Source organism: Coregonus clupeaformis, unplaced genomic scaffold (assembly GCF_020615455.1).
Source record: "Coregonus clupeaformis isolate EN_2021a unplaced genomic scaffold, ASM2061545v1 scaf0146, whole genome shotgun sequence".
NCBI lineage: Eukaryota > Metazoa > Chordata > Actinopteri > Salmoniformes > Salmonidae > Coregonus > Coregonus clupeaformis.
In genome coordinates, this window is record NW_025533601.1 from 3,039 (window position 1) to 16,621 (window position 13,583).

Here is a 13,583-nt window from a genome sequence, read left to right on the forward strand (position 1 = left end):
ACTCACAGCTGTAATGGCTGCCAAAGGTGCTTCCACCAAGTATGAACTCTGGGGTGTAAAGACATCCGCAATCAAGACATCTTCGGGCAATTTTTAAAATTAATTTGGAACATTTTCAGTAAAATAAATTCACTTTGAAAATGTGGAGTAGGTTGTGTAGACCTGTAGGTAAAAAAATTAAAAAAACGTAATCCCTTTTTTAAATGTAACCTTAAGACTGTGCAAGGGGTGTGTAGACTTTCACTAGGCACTGTAAAAATACAAACACAAACATTACAAAACATATTGTCTGCATCCCAAATGGCACCCTATTCCCCATATAGTGAACTACATAGGGAATAGGGTGCCATTTGGGACTCAACACATTATTTCTGGTTTTGACATACCTGCCATGGTTGAAATCCCAAGGATCACACCTATGGACAACTCAATATGCGTGCCCTAAAAAAATAAAAAATACACAAACACCATCATCAATTCTCTGTTGTTGTTTGTTAAGCCCATGTAGGAACACCGAACACGTGATCATGTTTATGTAGTATGTAGTTTCACGCTGTAATGAAAACCACCACTGAAAGCTAAGCTTTGTATTCAACTTTCAACCACTCATTTGTGTCCTTCAGAATAAAAGTCTCTGAATGAGGTTAAATGAGTTAGATACGGATAAAAGATTCTGCTAAGTGGCAAAAAAAAAATGGATGTCAACGTTTTGAAAAGCTAAAATAGAACTTACCAGCTCTCTAGTAAATGACAGATACCAGATTCTCACTTCAATGTTAATGAAACCGATGAACCAGGGATCTACCACATTTTACTGCATAATCTATCTAGCATTACTGTAATACCAGTATGGATAGAGGGCTACCACAGTGACACACTTCTAAAAATGATATTCATTTGATAATGTGGTGTAACTTACAGCTACAATCATGATGGCATTGTCCAGGAAACCAAATCCTACAAAGGGAATGGCGTTGTGTAGAATAACTGCAAAGGAAGAACACAAACAACATACCATTTAACAGCCCACACAAAGGAAGAACACAAACAACACTACCATTTAACAGCCCACACATGTTCTGGAAACTTGAAGTGAAGAGACACTGTGAACGTCCATGAACATTGGCAGTTACAAACGGGGTAGAAAAGTGAGGTCTGCATAACTTAGTCTACTGTAGTCAGTCCTACTGAGGTCTACATAACTTAGTCTACTGTAGTCAGTTCTACTGAGGTCTGCATAACTTAGCCTACTGTAGTCAGTCCTACTGAGGTCTACATAACTTAGTCTGCTGTAGTCAGTCCTACTGAGGTCTATATAACTTAGTCTACTGTAGTCAGTCCTACTGAGGTCTACATAACTTAGCCTACTGTAGTCAGTTCTACTGAGGTCTACATAACTTAGCCTACTGTAGTCAGTCCTACTCCTGGGAACATGCTCTATGGTATGAGACCAGAACAGGGAGGGGTTGCAAAACATTGGCCTTCTGATTCAACTATCAAAGGAAAGGAATCTGTCTTGAACCTGAATGAACTCATTCTACCCCTATTGGCCATCAATGTGAAATTCTTTTCCACTCTCGTCATTAACCCGGGTATGCTGCATGCTGGTCATCAGTTCAGCCCTGGTAGAATATGTGGGCTGGGAATGTGTCTGTGCGCACAGTGACAGGGAGGAAACAATCTGGGGGACAAAAACTTTTACAAGTGATGAGACACCACTGTTTCATATATGTATCCTCCAGCGTTCTCCACTGTTTCATATATGTATCCTCCAGCGTTCTCCACTGTTTCATATATGTATCCTCCAGCGTTCTCCACTGTTTCATATATGTATCATCCAGTGTTCTCCACTGTTTCATATATGTAAAAAATATATAACTTGGGGGGCCAACTGAAAATCACCCGCGGGCCAAATCGCGGGCCGCAAGTTGGGGAATCCTGTCCTACACAATGAGGCTCAATGCACAGAGAAACAGCATGAGCAGTCTAAAGACATTCTCACCATATCTCTCTCTTTCTTTCAAGTACATATACTATATCTCTCTCTTTTCTCACCTTGTCTCTCTTTCAAACACTCTTTTCAAAGACATCTCTCTCTTTTCAAAGACATCTCTTCTCTTTTCAAAGACATCTCTCTCTTTTCAAAGACGTCTCTTCTCTTTTCAAAGACATCTCTTCTCTTTTCAAAGACATCGCTCTATTTTTAAAGACATCTCTCTCTTTTCAAAGACATCTCTCTCTTTTCCTCTTTTCAAAGACATCTCTCTCTTTTCAAAGACATCTCACTCTTTTCAAAGACATCTCTCTCTTTTCAAAGACATCTCACTCTTTTAAAATACATCTCTCTCTTTTCAAATGACATCTCACTCTTTTCAAAGACATCTCTCTCATTTCAAAGACATCTCACTCTTTTCAAAGACATCTCACTCTTTTCAAAGACATCTCTCTCATTTCAAAGACATCTCACTCTTTTCAAAGACATCTCACTCTTTTCAGACATCTCTCTCTTTTCAAAGACATCTCTTCTCTTTTCAAAGACATCTCTTCTCTTTTCAAAGACATCTCTCTCTTTTCAAAGACATCTCACTCTTTTCAAAGACATCTCTTCTCTTTTCAAAGACATCTCTTCTCTTTTCAAAGACATCTCTTCTCTTTTCAAAGACATCTCTTCTCTTTTCAAAGACATCTCTTCTCTTTTCAAAGACATCTCTTCTCTTTTCAAAGACATATCTTCTCTTTTCAAAGACATCTCACTCTTTTCAAAGACATCTCTTCTCTTTGTTTTCTTCCTGTCTTACCGTATCTCAGCTGAGCCGATGTGGGAGGGGCGATGACCATTTCCCCTGAAAGAGAAGGAAAAAGACGACCTCCATTACAATAAAGTGTTTCTCTATGGAGAACAAGTCCGTCCTGTCTGGAAGGAAATGTCACCCGGCCATGAAATGACAGGACCTGAGAGTCAGGACTCCTTCACAGAGCAGGGATGGAGCCTGGCAGAGGGACAGAGGGACAGAGGGACAGGGATTAGAGGGGGACTGTCGTTGTGTCCCAAATGGCAACCTATCCCTATTAAGTGCACTACTTTTCACCAGGGCCCATAGGGAATAGGGTGCCATTTGGGACTCAACTAGCGGAATTACATTGAAATCATGTTCTTAACACATTAAAATATAAATGGCGGGTATTAATCGTATGTGAAATGTCCAGTAGGGTAATGCCATGCTCTGCCAACCAGGACCCACAGGAGCACTACCCTGCGTTCCAAATGGGACCCTATTCCCTATATAGTGCACTACCGCAGACCAGGGCCCATAGGACTCTGGTCAAAAGTAGTACACTATGTAGGTAGTAGGGTGCTATTTGGGCCCAGCCTGCAGATTGTCTGTCTGCCTTTCAGAATAGCGTCTTGACACTATAAGCACATTCAATTATCTCTATGCCCTTAGAGTCTGAGAGTAGGATCTTAATTTGATCACACTGTTGCAAGAGAACTTTCCTGAAATGCAGGACATTTTAAATGTGTAGTGATTTTGAGGTTTAAAAAGGCTTCTAAAGTTTGTAATTTCTCCTACAAAAATTTCAATTTATTATAATCCACTTAACAATAATTAACATTTCCTGTTGCCGCGGGATTATTTTCCTGCTGTAGCAAACTGACTCAAATTAAGACTCTACGTCTGTAATCTGTATCTCATTAAAAGTTAGAGCAAAAAACTCTAATACAAAGATGAGAATAACTCAATATTAATGTCTATGTAGGGTTTATTAATGTCTATGTAGGGTTTATTAATGTCTATGTAGGGTTTATTAATGTCTATGTAGGGTTTATTCATGTCTATGTAGGGTTTATTAATGTCTATGTAGGGTTTATTCATGTCAATGTAGGGTTTATTCATATCAATGTAGGGTTTATTCATGCCTATGTAGGGTTTATTCATGTCTATGTAGGGTTTATTCATGTCTATGTAGGGTTTATTCATGTCTATGTAGGGTTTATTCATGCCTATGTAGGGTTTATTCATGCCTATGTAGGGTTTATTCATGCCTATGTAGGGTTTATTCATGCCTATGTAGGGTTTATTCATGCCTATGTAGGGTTTATTCATGCCTATGTAGGGTTTATTCATGTCTATGTAGGGTTTATTCATGTCTATGTAGGGTTTATTCATGTCTATGTAGGGTTTATTCATGTCTATGTCTCTGAGGCTATGTGTCACTCTCTTAATGGCATCGCCGGTTAAAACGCACACACACAAAGTGTGTAATAGTCTATGAAGTTTCTGGAATGAGTTTGGAATGACAAGGTTCACTCCTAGTATGGTTTCCTACCCTGGAGGTCCCGTCGTGATGCTGACACAATGTTAACACAATGGAGACCTGTTCATTCAGCCCCAAGACCACAGTCCTCAGCAGATAGACACCCTGATTATATAACACAAGGCTCATATCAATGAAGCATGATGCGGATGTAGAACATTCAAAAAAACATTTAAATAACCTTTTTTTTCTGCTTAAAGGGGCAATCTGGGATTCAAACAACAACAAAGGGCGCCACCCCGCCACTTTTTTGGTAAACAGCTGATGGATGGTGCTGTAATAGATCTATAACAACATAAATATAGGCGTGGTGGGGTCAGGGGTCAGGGGTCAGGGGTCAGTCACCTCGGTCTACGCTATTGTGCAAATCACGGGTTGATAACTAAATCAATATGTTTGCATAATGTGCTTGAGGGGGAGAAGAGGACATTGACAGTAGATACAAAAAACCCTTAGTGTATTATTCAGTCCACACTACGGTGGAGGGTAAAAAACATGGCAGGTTGACGTTTATTGGGATGAATCTTGTACTTATAAATGCCAGGCCTACATTTGATGAGAGATTCTCACACTGTGTTCACAACCCACTGGGCCTCCTTGGGCCTTTTAACGAGACTGTGTTCACAACCCACTGGGTCTATAAGGGCCTTTTAACAAGGCTGTGTTCACAACCCACTGGGTCTAGTAGGGCCTTTTAACGAGGCTGTGTTCACAACCCACTGGGTCTCCTTGGGCCTTTTAACGAGGCTGTGTTCACAACCCACTGGGTCTAGTAGGGCCTTTTAACAAGGCTGTGTTCACAACCCACTGGGTCTAGTAGGGCCTTTTAACAAGGCTGTGTTCACAACCCACTGGGTCTAGTAGGGCCTTTTAATGAGGCTGTTCACAACCCACAGGTCTAGTAGGGCCTTTTAACGAGGCTGTGTTCACAACCCACTGGGTCTCCTTGGGCCTTTTAACGAGGCTGTGTTCACAACCCACTGGGTCTAGTAGGGCCTTTTAACAAGGCTGTGTTCACAACCCACTGGGTCTAGTAGGGCCTTTTAACAAGGCTGTGTTCACAACCCACTGGGTCTCCTTGGGCCTTTTAACGAGGCTGTGTTCACAACCCACTGGGTCTAGTAGGGCCTTTTAACAAGGCTGTGTTCACAACCCACTGGGCCTCCTTGGGCCTTTTAATGAGGCTGTGTTCACAACCCACTGGGTCTAGTAGGGCCTTTTAATGAGGCTGTGTTCACAACCCACTGGGTCTAGTAGGGCCTTTTAATGAGGCTGTTCACAACCCACTGGGTCTAGTAGGGCCTTTTAATGAGGCTGTGTTCACAACCCACTGGGTCTAGTAGGGCCTTTTAATGAGGCTGTTCACAACCCACAGGTCTAGTAGGGCCTTTTAATGAGGCTGTGTTCACAACCCACTGGGTCTCCTTGGACCTTTTAACAAGGCTGTGTTCACAACCCACTGGGTCTCCTTGGGCCTTTTAACAAGGCTGTGTTCACAACCCACTGGGTCTCCTTGGACCTTTTAACGAGGCTGTGGAACCAGGCAGAATAGTGCTAGTGCCCCAGGTATTGATCCTCAGCGAAGTATTGATTACCTCACTGCAACACCCCTTCAAAGCTAGGCCACATCCCAAATGGCACCCTATTCCCTATAAAGTGCACTACTTTTGACCAGGGCCCATAGGGTTAGTCGGTGGGTAGGCGGCTAACTAGCCCCTTGCTGCTTGTGCCCACATGGATAAGACTTCTACATTTAGAAACCATCTCTATTTAAACAGTGAGTGGTTAGTTGGTCTATAGCCTGAATGATGGGGATGTCTTCCTATAGTTGGAAATGTGAGCAGCAGTCGTTTGTACTGTGTGGATATGAGAGCAGTTCTCTGAACAACTTTGACCTCATATCAGGGAACTGCAACAACTTGGCTTCTAGGCAATTCGACATTAAATCATTTTCACTTCTGTATTGTAATACAAAACAATCTGTACCTTTTGTTTGCCAAATCCCCATGTTTACAAAAAGACATGCAACTGTAATGTATCCATGGCTAGCAATCAACAGTTGGCCAGATGGCATTTAAAAGCATAAACTCAATGTTCTGCCTCATTTTAAATGATCCTGAGATATTCTCTACCACATTTCTCACTCTCTGCTCTGGCTTTCGTTAGAAATGACAGTTTCATGTCTTAGTAATACTTAAACCAACTTAGTGTGTATCCCAAATGGCACCCTATTCCCTATGTAGTGCACTACTTTTGACCAGGGCCAATAGCACTCTGGTCAAAAGTAGTGCACTACATAGGGAATAGGGTGCCATTGGCGCTGTTGCTCCTATCACAGATCTCAGCTTTAAAGAGGGTAAATACCCAGAATGCTCCAATCCAGACAGGCAAGACAGATGGGCATTGGCTAAACGGTTTCCTTTAGATTAAAACAACAAATAGCCTACAAGCAATAAGTGCTCTATTCAATCCGTATCGCGGAAGTTCAGCGACAGTGTGATTGAAATTTAAAGGCAATGTTACTGCGTTAGCGGAGACTGCATTCACGGTAAACGCTGCGTATGTCGGCTCAATCGGAAATAACCTTTACATTTCTATCGCGCAATCTGTAGCCCTAATTCTTGAATACGCAGCAGAGCACTTATTTACATCAGGCTACACACTGGACAGAAACAATGCCAAAATGGCCCCCAAATCCCTATATACTAGTACACTATTCAACAGAATAGAGGGCCATTGTAGATGCATCCCAATGTTACAGAGACACTAGTTCAGAGAGACTTTAGCTCACCATGCAAGGAAATAAGTCTCCTAGTAGAATAAATAGCATTTATGATTTCATTTGAAGCACCATTGTAACCTCCTGACCGTCCTGTGAACCAGCCACTGTTCTGACAGCAGAATGGAAAGAGCAGCAGAAGCCAAAACCACATCAACAAGATTAATACAAGAGTCAGAAAGGCAAATAGGCAGGCTGAAGATAGTCAAATAGGCAAGCTGAAGATAGTCAAATAGGCAGGCTGATGATAGTCAAAAAGGCAGGCTGATGATAGTCAAAAAGGCAGGCTGAAGATAGTCAAAAAGGCAGGCTGAAGATAGTCAAAAAGGCAGGCTGAAGATAGTCAAAAAGGCAGGCTGATGATAGCCAAATAGGCAGGCTGAAGATAGTCAAATAGGCAGGCTGATGATAGTCAAATAGGCAGGCTGATGATAGCCAAATAGGCAGGCTGAAGATAGCCAAATAGGCAGGCTGAAGATAGTCAAACAGGCAGGCTGAAGATAGCCAAATAGGCAGGCTGAAGATAGTCAAACAGGCAGGCTGATGATAGCCAAATAGGCAGGCTGAAGATAGTCAAATAGGCAGGCTGAAGATAGCCAAATAGGCAGGCTGAAGATAGTCAAATAGGCAGGCTGAAGATAGCCAAATAGGCAGGCTGATGATAGCCAAATAGGCAGGCTGATGATAGCCAAATAGGCAGGCTGAAGATAGCCAAATAGGCAGGCTGATGATAGTCAAATAGGCAGGCTGATGATAGCCAAATAGGCAGGCTGATGATAGCCAAATAGGCAGGCTGAAGATAGTCAAATAGGCAGGCTGAAGATAGTCAAATAGGCAGGCTGATGATAGTCAAATAGGCAGGCTGAAGATAGTCAAATAGGCAGGCTGAAGATAGTCAAATAGGCAGGCTGATGATAGTCAAATAGGCAGGCTGAAAATAGTCAAATAGGCAGGCTGATGATAGTCAAATAGGCAGGCTGAAAATAGTCAAATAGGCAGGCTGAAGATAGTCAAACAGGCAGGCTGATGATAGCCAAATAGGCAGGCTGAAGTTGGTCAAATAGGCAGGCTGAAAATAGTCAAATAGGCAGGCTGAAGATAGTCAAACAGGCAGGCTGATGATAGTCAAATAGGCAGGCTGATGATAGTCAAATAGGCAGGCTGATGATAGTTAAATAGGCAGGCTGAAGATAGCCAAATAGGCAGGCTGAAGATAGCCAAATAGGCAGGCTGATGATAGCCAAATAGGCAGGCTGATGATAGCCAAATAGGCAGGCTGAAGATAGCCAAATAGGCAGGCTGATGATAGCCAAATAGGCAGGCTGAAGATAGTCAAATAGGCAGGCTGAAGATAGTCAAATAGGCAGGCTGATGATAGTTAAATAGGCAGGCTGAAGTTGGTCAAATAGGCAGGCTGAAGATAGTCAAATAGGCAGGCTGATGATAGCCAAATAGGCAGGCTGATGATAGCCAAATAGGCAGGCTGATGATAGCCAAATAGGCAGGCTGAAGATAGTCAAATAGGCAGGCTGATGATAGTTAAATAGGCAGGCTGATGATAGTCAAATAGCCTAGTAATGCATGATGCATCTTGATGTTTGAACATTGTCATCCTCTATACTTGACCCTTACCAGACCCTTATATCCACATTATAACGCTCTGGTTCGATTAAGCTAACATATGTAATTGCTTTAATATGGTCATACCATAGATCCTTTGGCTATTTGACTTTGCATCTTAGGGACCCCTGTAGGTATCCCAAAACAATATTACAAAATGAATTGATAAAATACTGAATTTGGCCTTTACTACTATAGGCCATAGAAACGCATTGAATAACACATTCATAAATGGCAAAACAGACAGTCATATAATAATAAGGAATGGGTGTCTGTCCTGTCCTCAAAGCTCAGGAAATATTTTAGTTTTTTTTAGACACATATTTACCCCCTTTTTTTTTGTTGGCACAAAACTACCTCCATACTTCCATTCATCTTGTAGCCCTTTCCTGCAGTCGAATGACCCAGTGGCCTCATGTTATTCATAATTCCATAATGAATCAACATTATTATTTTTTTAAAGCCGCTGAAAATCTGGTGTTTCTATACCAAATGGTTATGTTATATTTCAGTCTTCTGTGATGTATATAAAGTGTAATATTAGGATGCAAACTCATAATGGTTTACATTTCAACTCTATATCTGACATGGTACAGGTGTCTTCTTTTTTTTTTAAGCCCATAACCATGTGTGTGAGGTGTATACGTTTGTTTCAAAGTAGATTTGTTTAAGACTACCAAGAATCACTCTGTGTGACCCTGATTTAGCTCACTGCAGTAATTAAAACGGTACCGGGTTACATTCAGATGAGTCCCGTGACACTTGTGGGGGTCGTAGATCAAAACGGAGAACACCATCGTGTTCGGTGGATAGGGCATATTCAGTATGTAGGCCAAACGGTTCCGACGCTACAGACGTTTTGGTGAGAAGACCGATTTTTCGGGATGTCTCATGGTCTGACAAACACGGATTGACACGAAGCCCATGCAAAAATGCCTCTAGCTTAAATTGATGGATTTTGATAGGGATGTTTTTATAATGTTACTTAGATTGACGCACGGGTGCCCATAGGGTATCTAACTGCACCCTAATATGACATGTCTTGAAATATGCAGACAGACGGATTAAAAATAAAGTTACATTGTAATACTTCTGACCGCCAACTTTCTAACTCCGCCCATAACTTTGGGAATTTATAGCGTCTCATTTCACCGTAACGTCAGATCAAACAGACCAGGCCGGGGTTTGGGGTTTAACAAGTCAATGACAGAAGTGAAAAATTCTTCCTTAGTTGTTAATTTTTATCGAAATCTAAAGGTACAACCGAGATTCGAGCCAATGTCTTAAGTAGTTGAACAGATTATTACTACAACCTCCTGAGACGTTTGAATTTTCCTCTTTAAACTAATTTATATGGAAGGAGTGTCTTTGATTTGACGGCATGCACATGCGCAGTTCAGCGCTAGACGACCGTTAGATCCGATGACGTGTTTCTGTGCATGACCTTAGCCAGCCAACGTCGCCATGACATCGCCTACAATCGTGATCGGGGATTTCTATTGGAGAAGCAGTTTCAGCCCATCTTCATACTGTGCTGTCTTTGGTAACATGGTGGAGACTCGCGCTTCAGTTTTTTACTTTTGGTTTCATCCACCAGTTTTAAACAGCTGTTTGTTATTGAAAATATATTTCCCAGTGATTTAGACGGTACAATGATTCCCTACACTACTCAGGTGTTGTTTTCTCATAAACAACGATTTCTACATTGGCTGCTTGCCCCGGTTTACACTAGATAACACAGTCACAAAGTCAACAGAAGCCGGCCTGGTGGGAGAAATCAGTAAGCGAATATCACAGCCAATCACAATACTGTGAAACACTATCATTCCACTATTACTGCAGATTATTAATGGATATTTTCTGAAATTACAATGCAAATATTTAAACAAATCCTGTGTAGCACCTTTAATATAGAGTATGACCATACCTGCTTAATATAATCATAAGTGTGTAGACCAACATTGCAACCACACTGAATAGGACATGCATTATATGCACTAAGAGTAGTCAACAACATTAAAGGACAGAGACAGGGGTTAGACAAATCAATAGTGTATTGGAGGTGCTGGGAGACAGCTGGCCACATACATACATCAACCTCCGACACATTTACTATATCCTATTTTTGACATGATTCATGACACTAAATGTAAAGGAAACACTATGAGGGAGCATTGATTAAAAGGGTAAACACACTCATTAGAATGAAAATAGCACTCCAGTTTTTAGGACACAGCAACCAGGAAGTGGCAGCGTCTTGGACGCAGCAACCAGGAAGTGGCAGCGTCTTGTCCAAATGACATGCTGCCGTAAATGCACTCATCTGATCACCGGCTACTTAAAGATGTCTTTGAGGAGAAGAACATGATGATGGAAATGGATAATTGGCCCTGGTGCATTTCCATATCCCTTTATACTACACATATGTTTTACTCCTTCTGGCTTATCAACACTCTGTAACCAGCTTTCTGGTATAGCTAGGTGAAAAGGAACATCTTGCACCACGAGAAAGTAGGTTTAACATTAAACATGACCTGTTTATTTTGGTTTAACATTAAACATTACTTGTTTATTTTGGTTTAACATTAAACATAACTTGTTTTTTTGGGTTTAACATTAAACATGACTTGTTTATTTTGGTTTAACACTAAACATGACTTGTTTATTTTGGTTTAACATTAAACATGACTTGTTTATTTTGGTTTAACATTAAACATGACTTGTTTATTTTGGTTTAACATTAAACATGACTTGTTTATTTTGGTTTAACATTAAACATGACTTGTTTATTTTGGTTTAACATTAAACATGACTTGTTTATTTTGGTTTAACATTAAACATAACTTGTTTTTTTGGGTTTAACATTAAACATGACTTGTTTATTTTGGTTTAACACTAAACATGACTTGTTTATTTTGGTTTAACACTAAACATTACTTGTTTATTTTGGTTTAACATTAAACATAACTTGTTTTTTTGGGTTTAACATTAAACATGACTTGTTTATTTTGGTTTAACACTGTAACGATCCCGGCAGTCTGAGTCGGGTCCTGTCTGGTGACTAGTGTTACGGCTCGTAGTTTCCAGTTTCCCGAGGGTTCGGGAACGCTCCGGGGAGCTCTCTTGTTTTCCACACCTGCATCCCGTCAGCAATCTGCACACCTGGTCCTCATCATCACCCTTCTTAGGCTCTGGCCAAACATCCAGTTCCTGCCGGATCGTTAGCCATGAACAGTAGGTGTTCTGAGTATCAGTTTAGAGTATCTAACGTGAGTTTTGTTGTTTTGTACTTTGTTGGGTTATTGTTTCCTTACCTCCGTTTTTGTCCCATCTGCAGTCACACGTCCGGAACCTTCACCCCCACCTCTGCCTGATGGTCGGCGGCTGCCGAGCCATCACTGGACCTAGAACTGCACCCCCAACTACTCATCCACGCCGCCCGCTCTGTCCCTGGATTATTCTGCACCTTTTTTGTATCTGAATAAACCCTCACCTTCGTTCAACTCTCCTTGTCCTGGTCTGCTTCTGGGTTCTGGCTGAGGGAACTGTGACAGAACGATCCGGCCAATTATGAACCCAGCGGACCTGGACTCAGTTCGCCATGCCATTACCCAGCAGGAGAAGATGTTGGGCCATCATAGCACGGTACTACAGGAGATCGCGTTGTCAGTTCGGAACCTTTCTACCGGCCTGATGGAGGTCCAGAACCAACGCCAGTGTCCGGTGGAGGACCCACTACAGTTTCACCCATCTCGCCTGCCGCTTCTGAAGTTGTGTCCCTCCGTGAGCCCAAGGTTCCGACGCCGGATAAATATGAGGGGAGCTGGGAAGATGCCGTTCCTTCCTTATGCAGTGTGGATTAGTGTTCGATCTACAGCCCTACTCTTATGCCACAGACAAGGCTAGGATAGCCTTTGTGATTGAGTTGCTGCGTGGTCGGCGCTGGAGTGGGCTTCAGCCGTTTGGGAACGACAGGATCCCTGCATGGCTTCATACCAGGGTTCACGGCCGAGATGAGAAGCTCTTCGACCATTCCGTCCGAGGGAGGGACGCAGCTAGGCGCCTGTTTTCTCTTCACCAAGGAACTCGCGCGTGGCCGACTTCGTGATCGAGTTCAAGACGTTGGCTGTGGAGAGTGGGTGGAACGAGAGTGCGTTGCAAGCGGCCTTTTACCAGGGTCTGTCGGAGCAGCTCAAGGATGAGTTGATCTCCTATCCGGAGCCTAGTGACCTGGACAGCTTGGTAGCCTTGTCTATTCGGGTGGATAATCGAGTCCGAGAGCGAAGGAGGGAGAAGCAATGGGGTCCGTCCAATCGATCAGCTTCTCAGTTCCCAGTCGGGTCGGGTGGTGGACCAGAACCCGTCGATCATTCTCCACCACAAAGGATTAGTGGAGAGGACCTCTCTCCCGATTCTGAACCCATGCAAGTGGGGGGCGGGTTAACCAAGGAGGAGCGTCACACATAGACGTAGGACCAACTGCTGCCTCTACTGTGGTCGCTCGGGACATTACATCTCCACTTGCTCCCGGCGGTCGTCAAACTGCCCGGCTCGCTAAAGTTGGGAGGACTTTTAGCGAGCCAGTTTCAACCTCTCAGTACCTCGGTCAGACCCCGCTTCCCGGCTACCCTTGAGAACAGGAATCAGAGCTTAGCGCTTAACGCTTTTATCGATTCAGGTGCCGATGGAAGCTTTCTTGATGCCGAGTTGGTGGAACAGCTGGGGCTTTCCAAGGAGCAATTGCGGGGAAGCCATTAGGCGACCACTCTGAACGGCAGTAGTCTGGCACGTATCACGATGAGGACTGAACCGGTTAAGATGCGGTTGTCAGGAATCATTCTGAGATGATTTCATTTTTTCATTCTGC

The 13,583-nt window shown here is 42.7% G+C and overlaps 1 protein-coding gene across 1 annotated transcript in view; it reads right to left on the minus strand.

The window, feature by feature from the left end:
* Nucleotides 1–386: 386 nt before the first annotated feature.
* The window catches only part of LOC121543789 (transmembrane protein 65-like), a gene marked incomplete at its 3' end in the record, with an annotated part of 28,504 nt that continues 15,307 nt past the window's right edge, over nt 387–13,583 (minus strand). The window contains exons 3-5 of the mRNA XM_045213733.1: nt 2,799–2,843; nt 920–987; nt 387–441 (exon numbers count right to left, since the gene is read on the minus strand). Coding sequence (XP_045069668.1) covers nt 387–441; nt 920–987; nt 2,799–2,843 — 168 coding nt within the window. The remainder of the gene's footprint in view (nt 442–919; nt 988–2,798; nt 2,844–13,583) is intronic.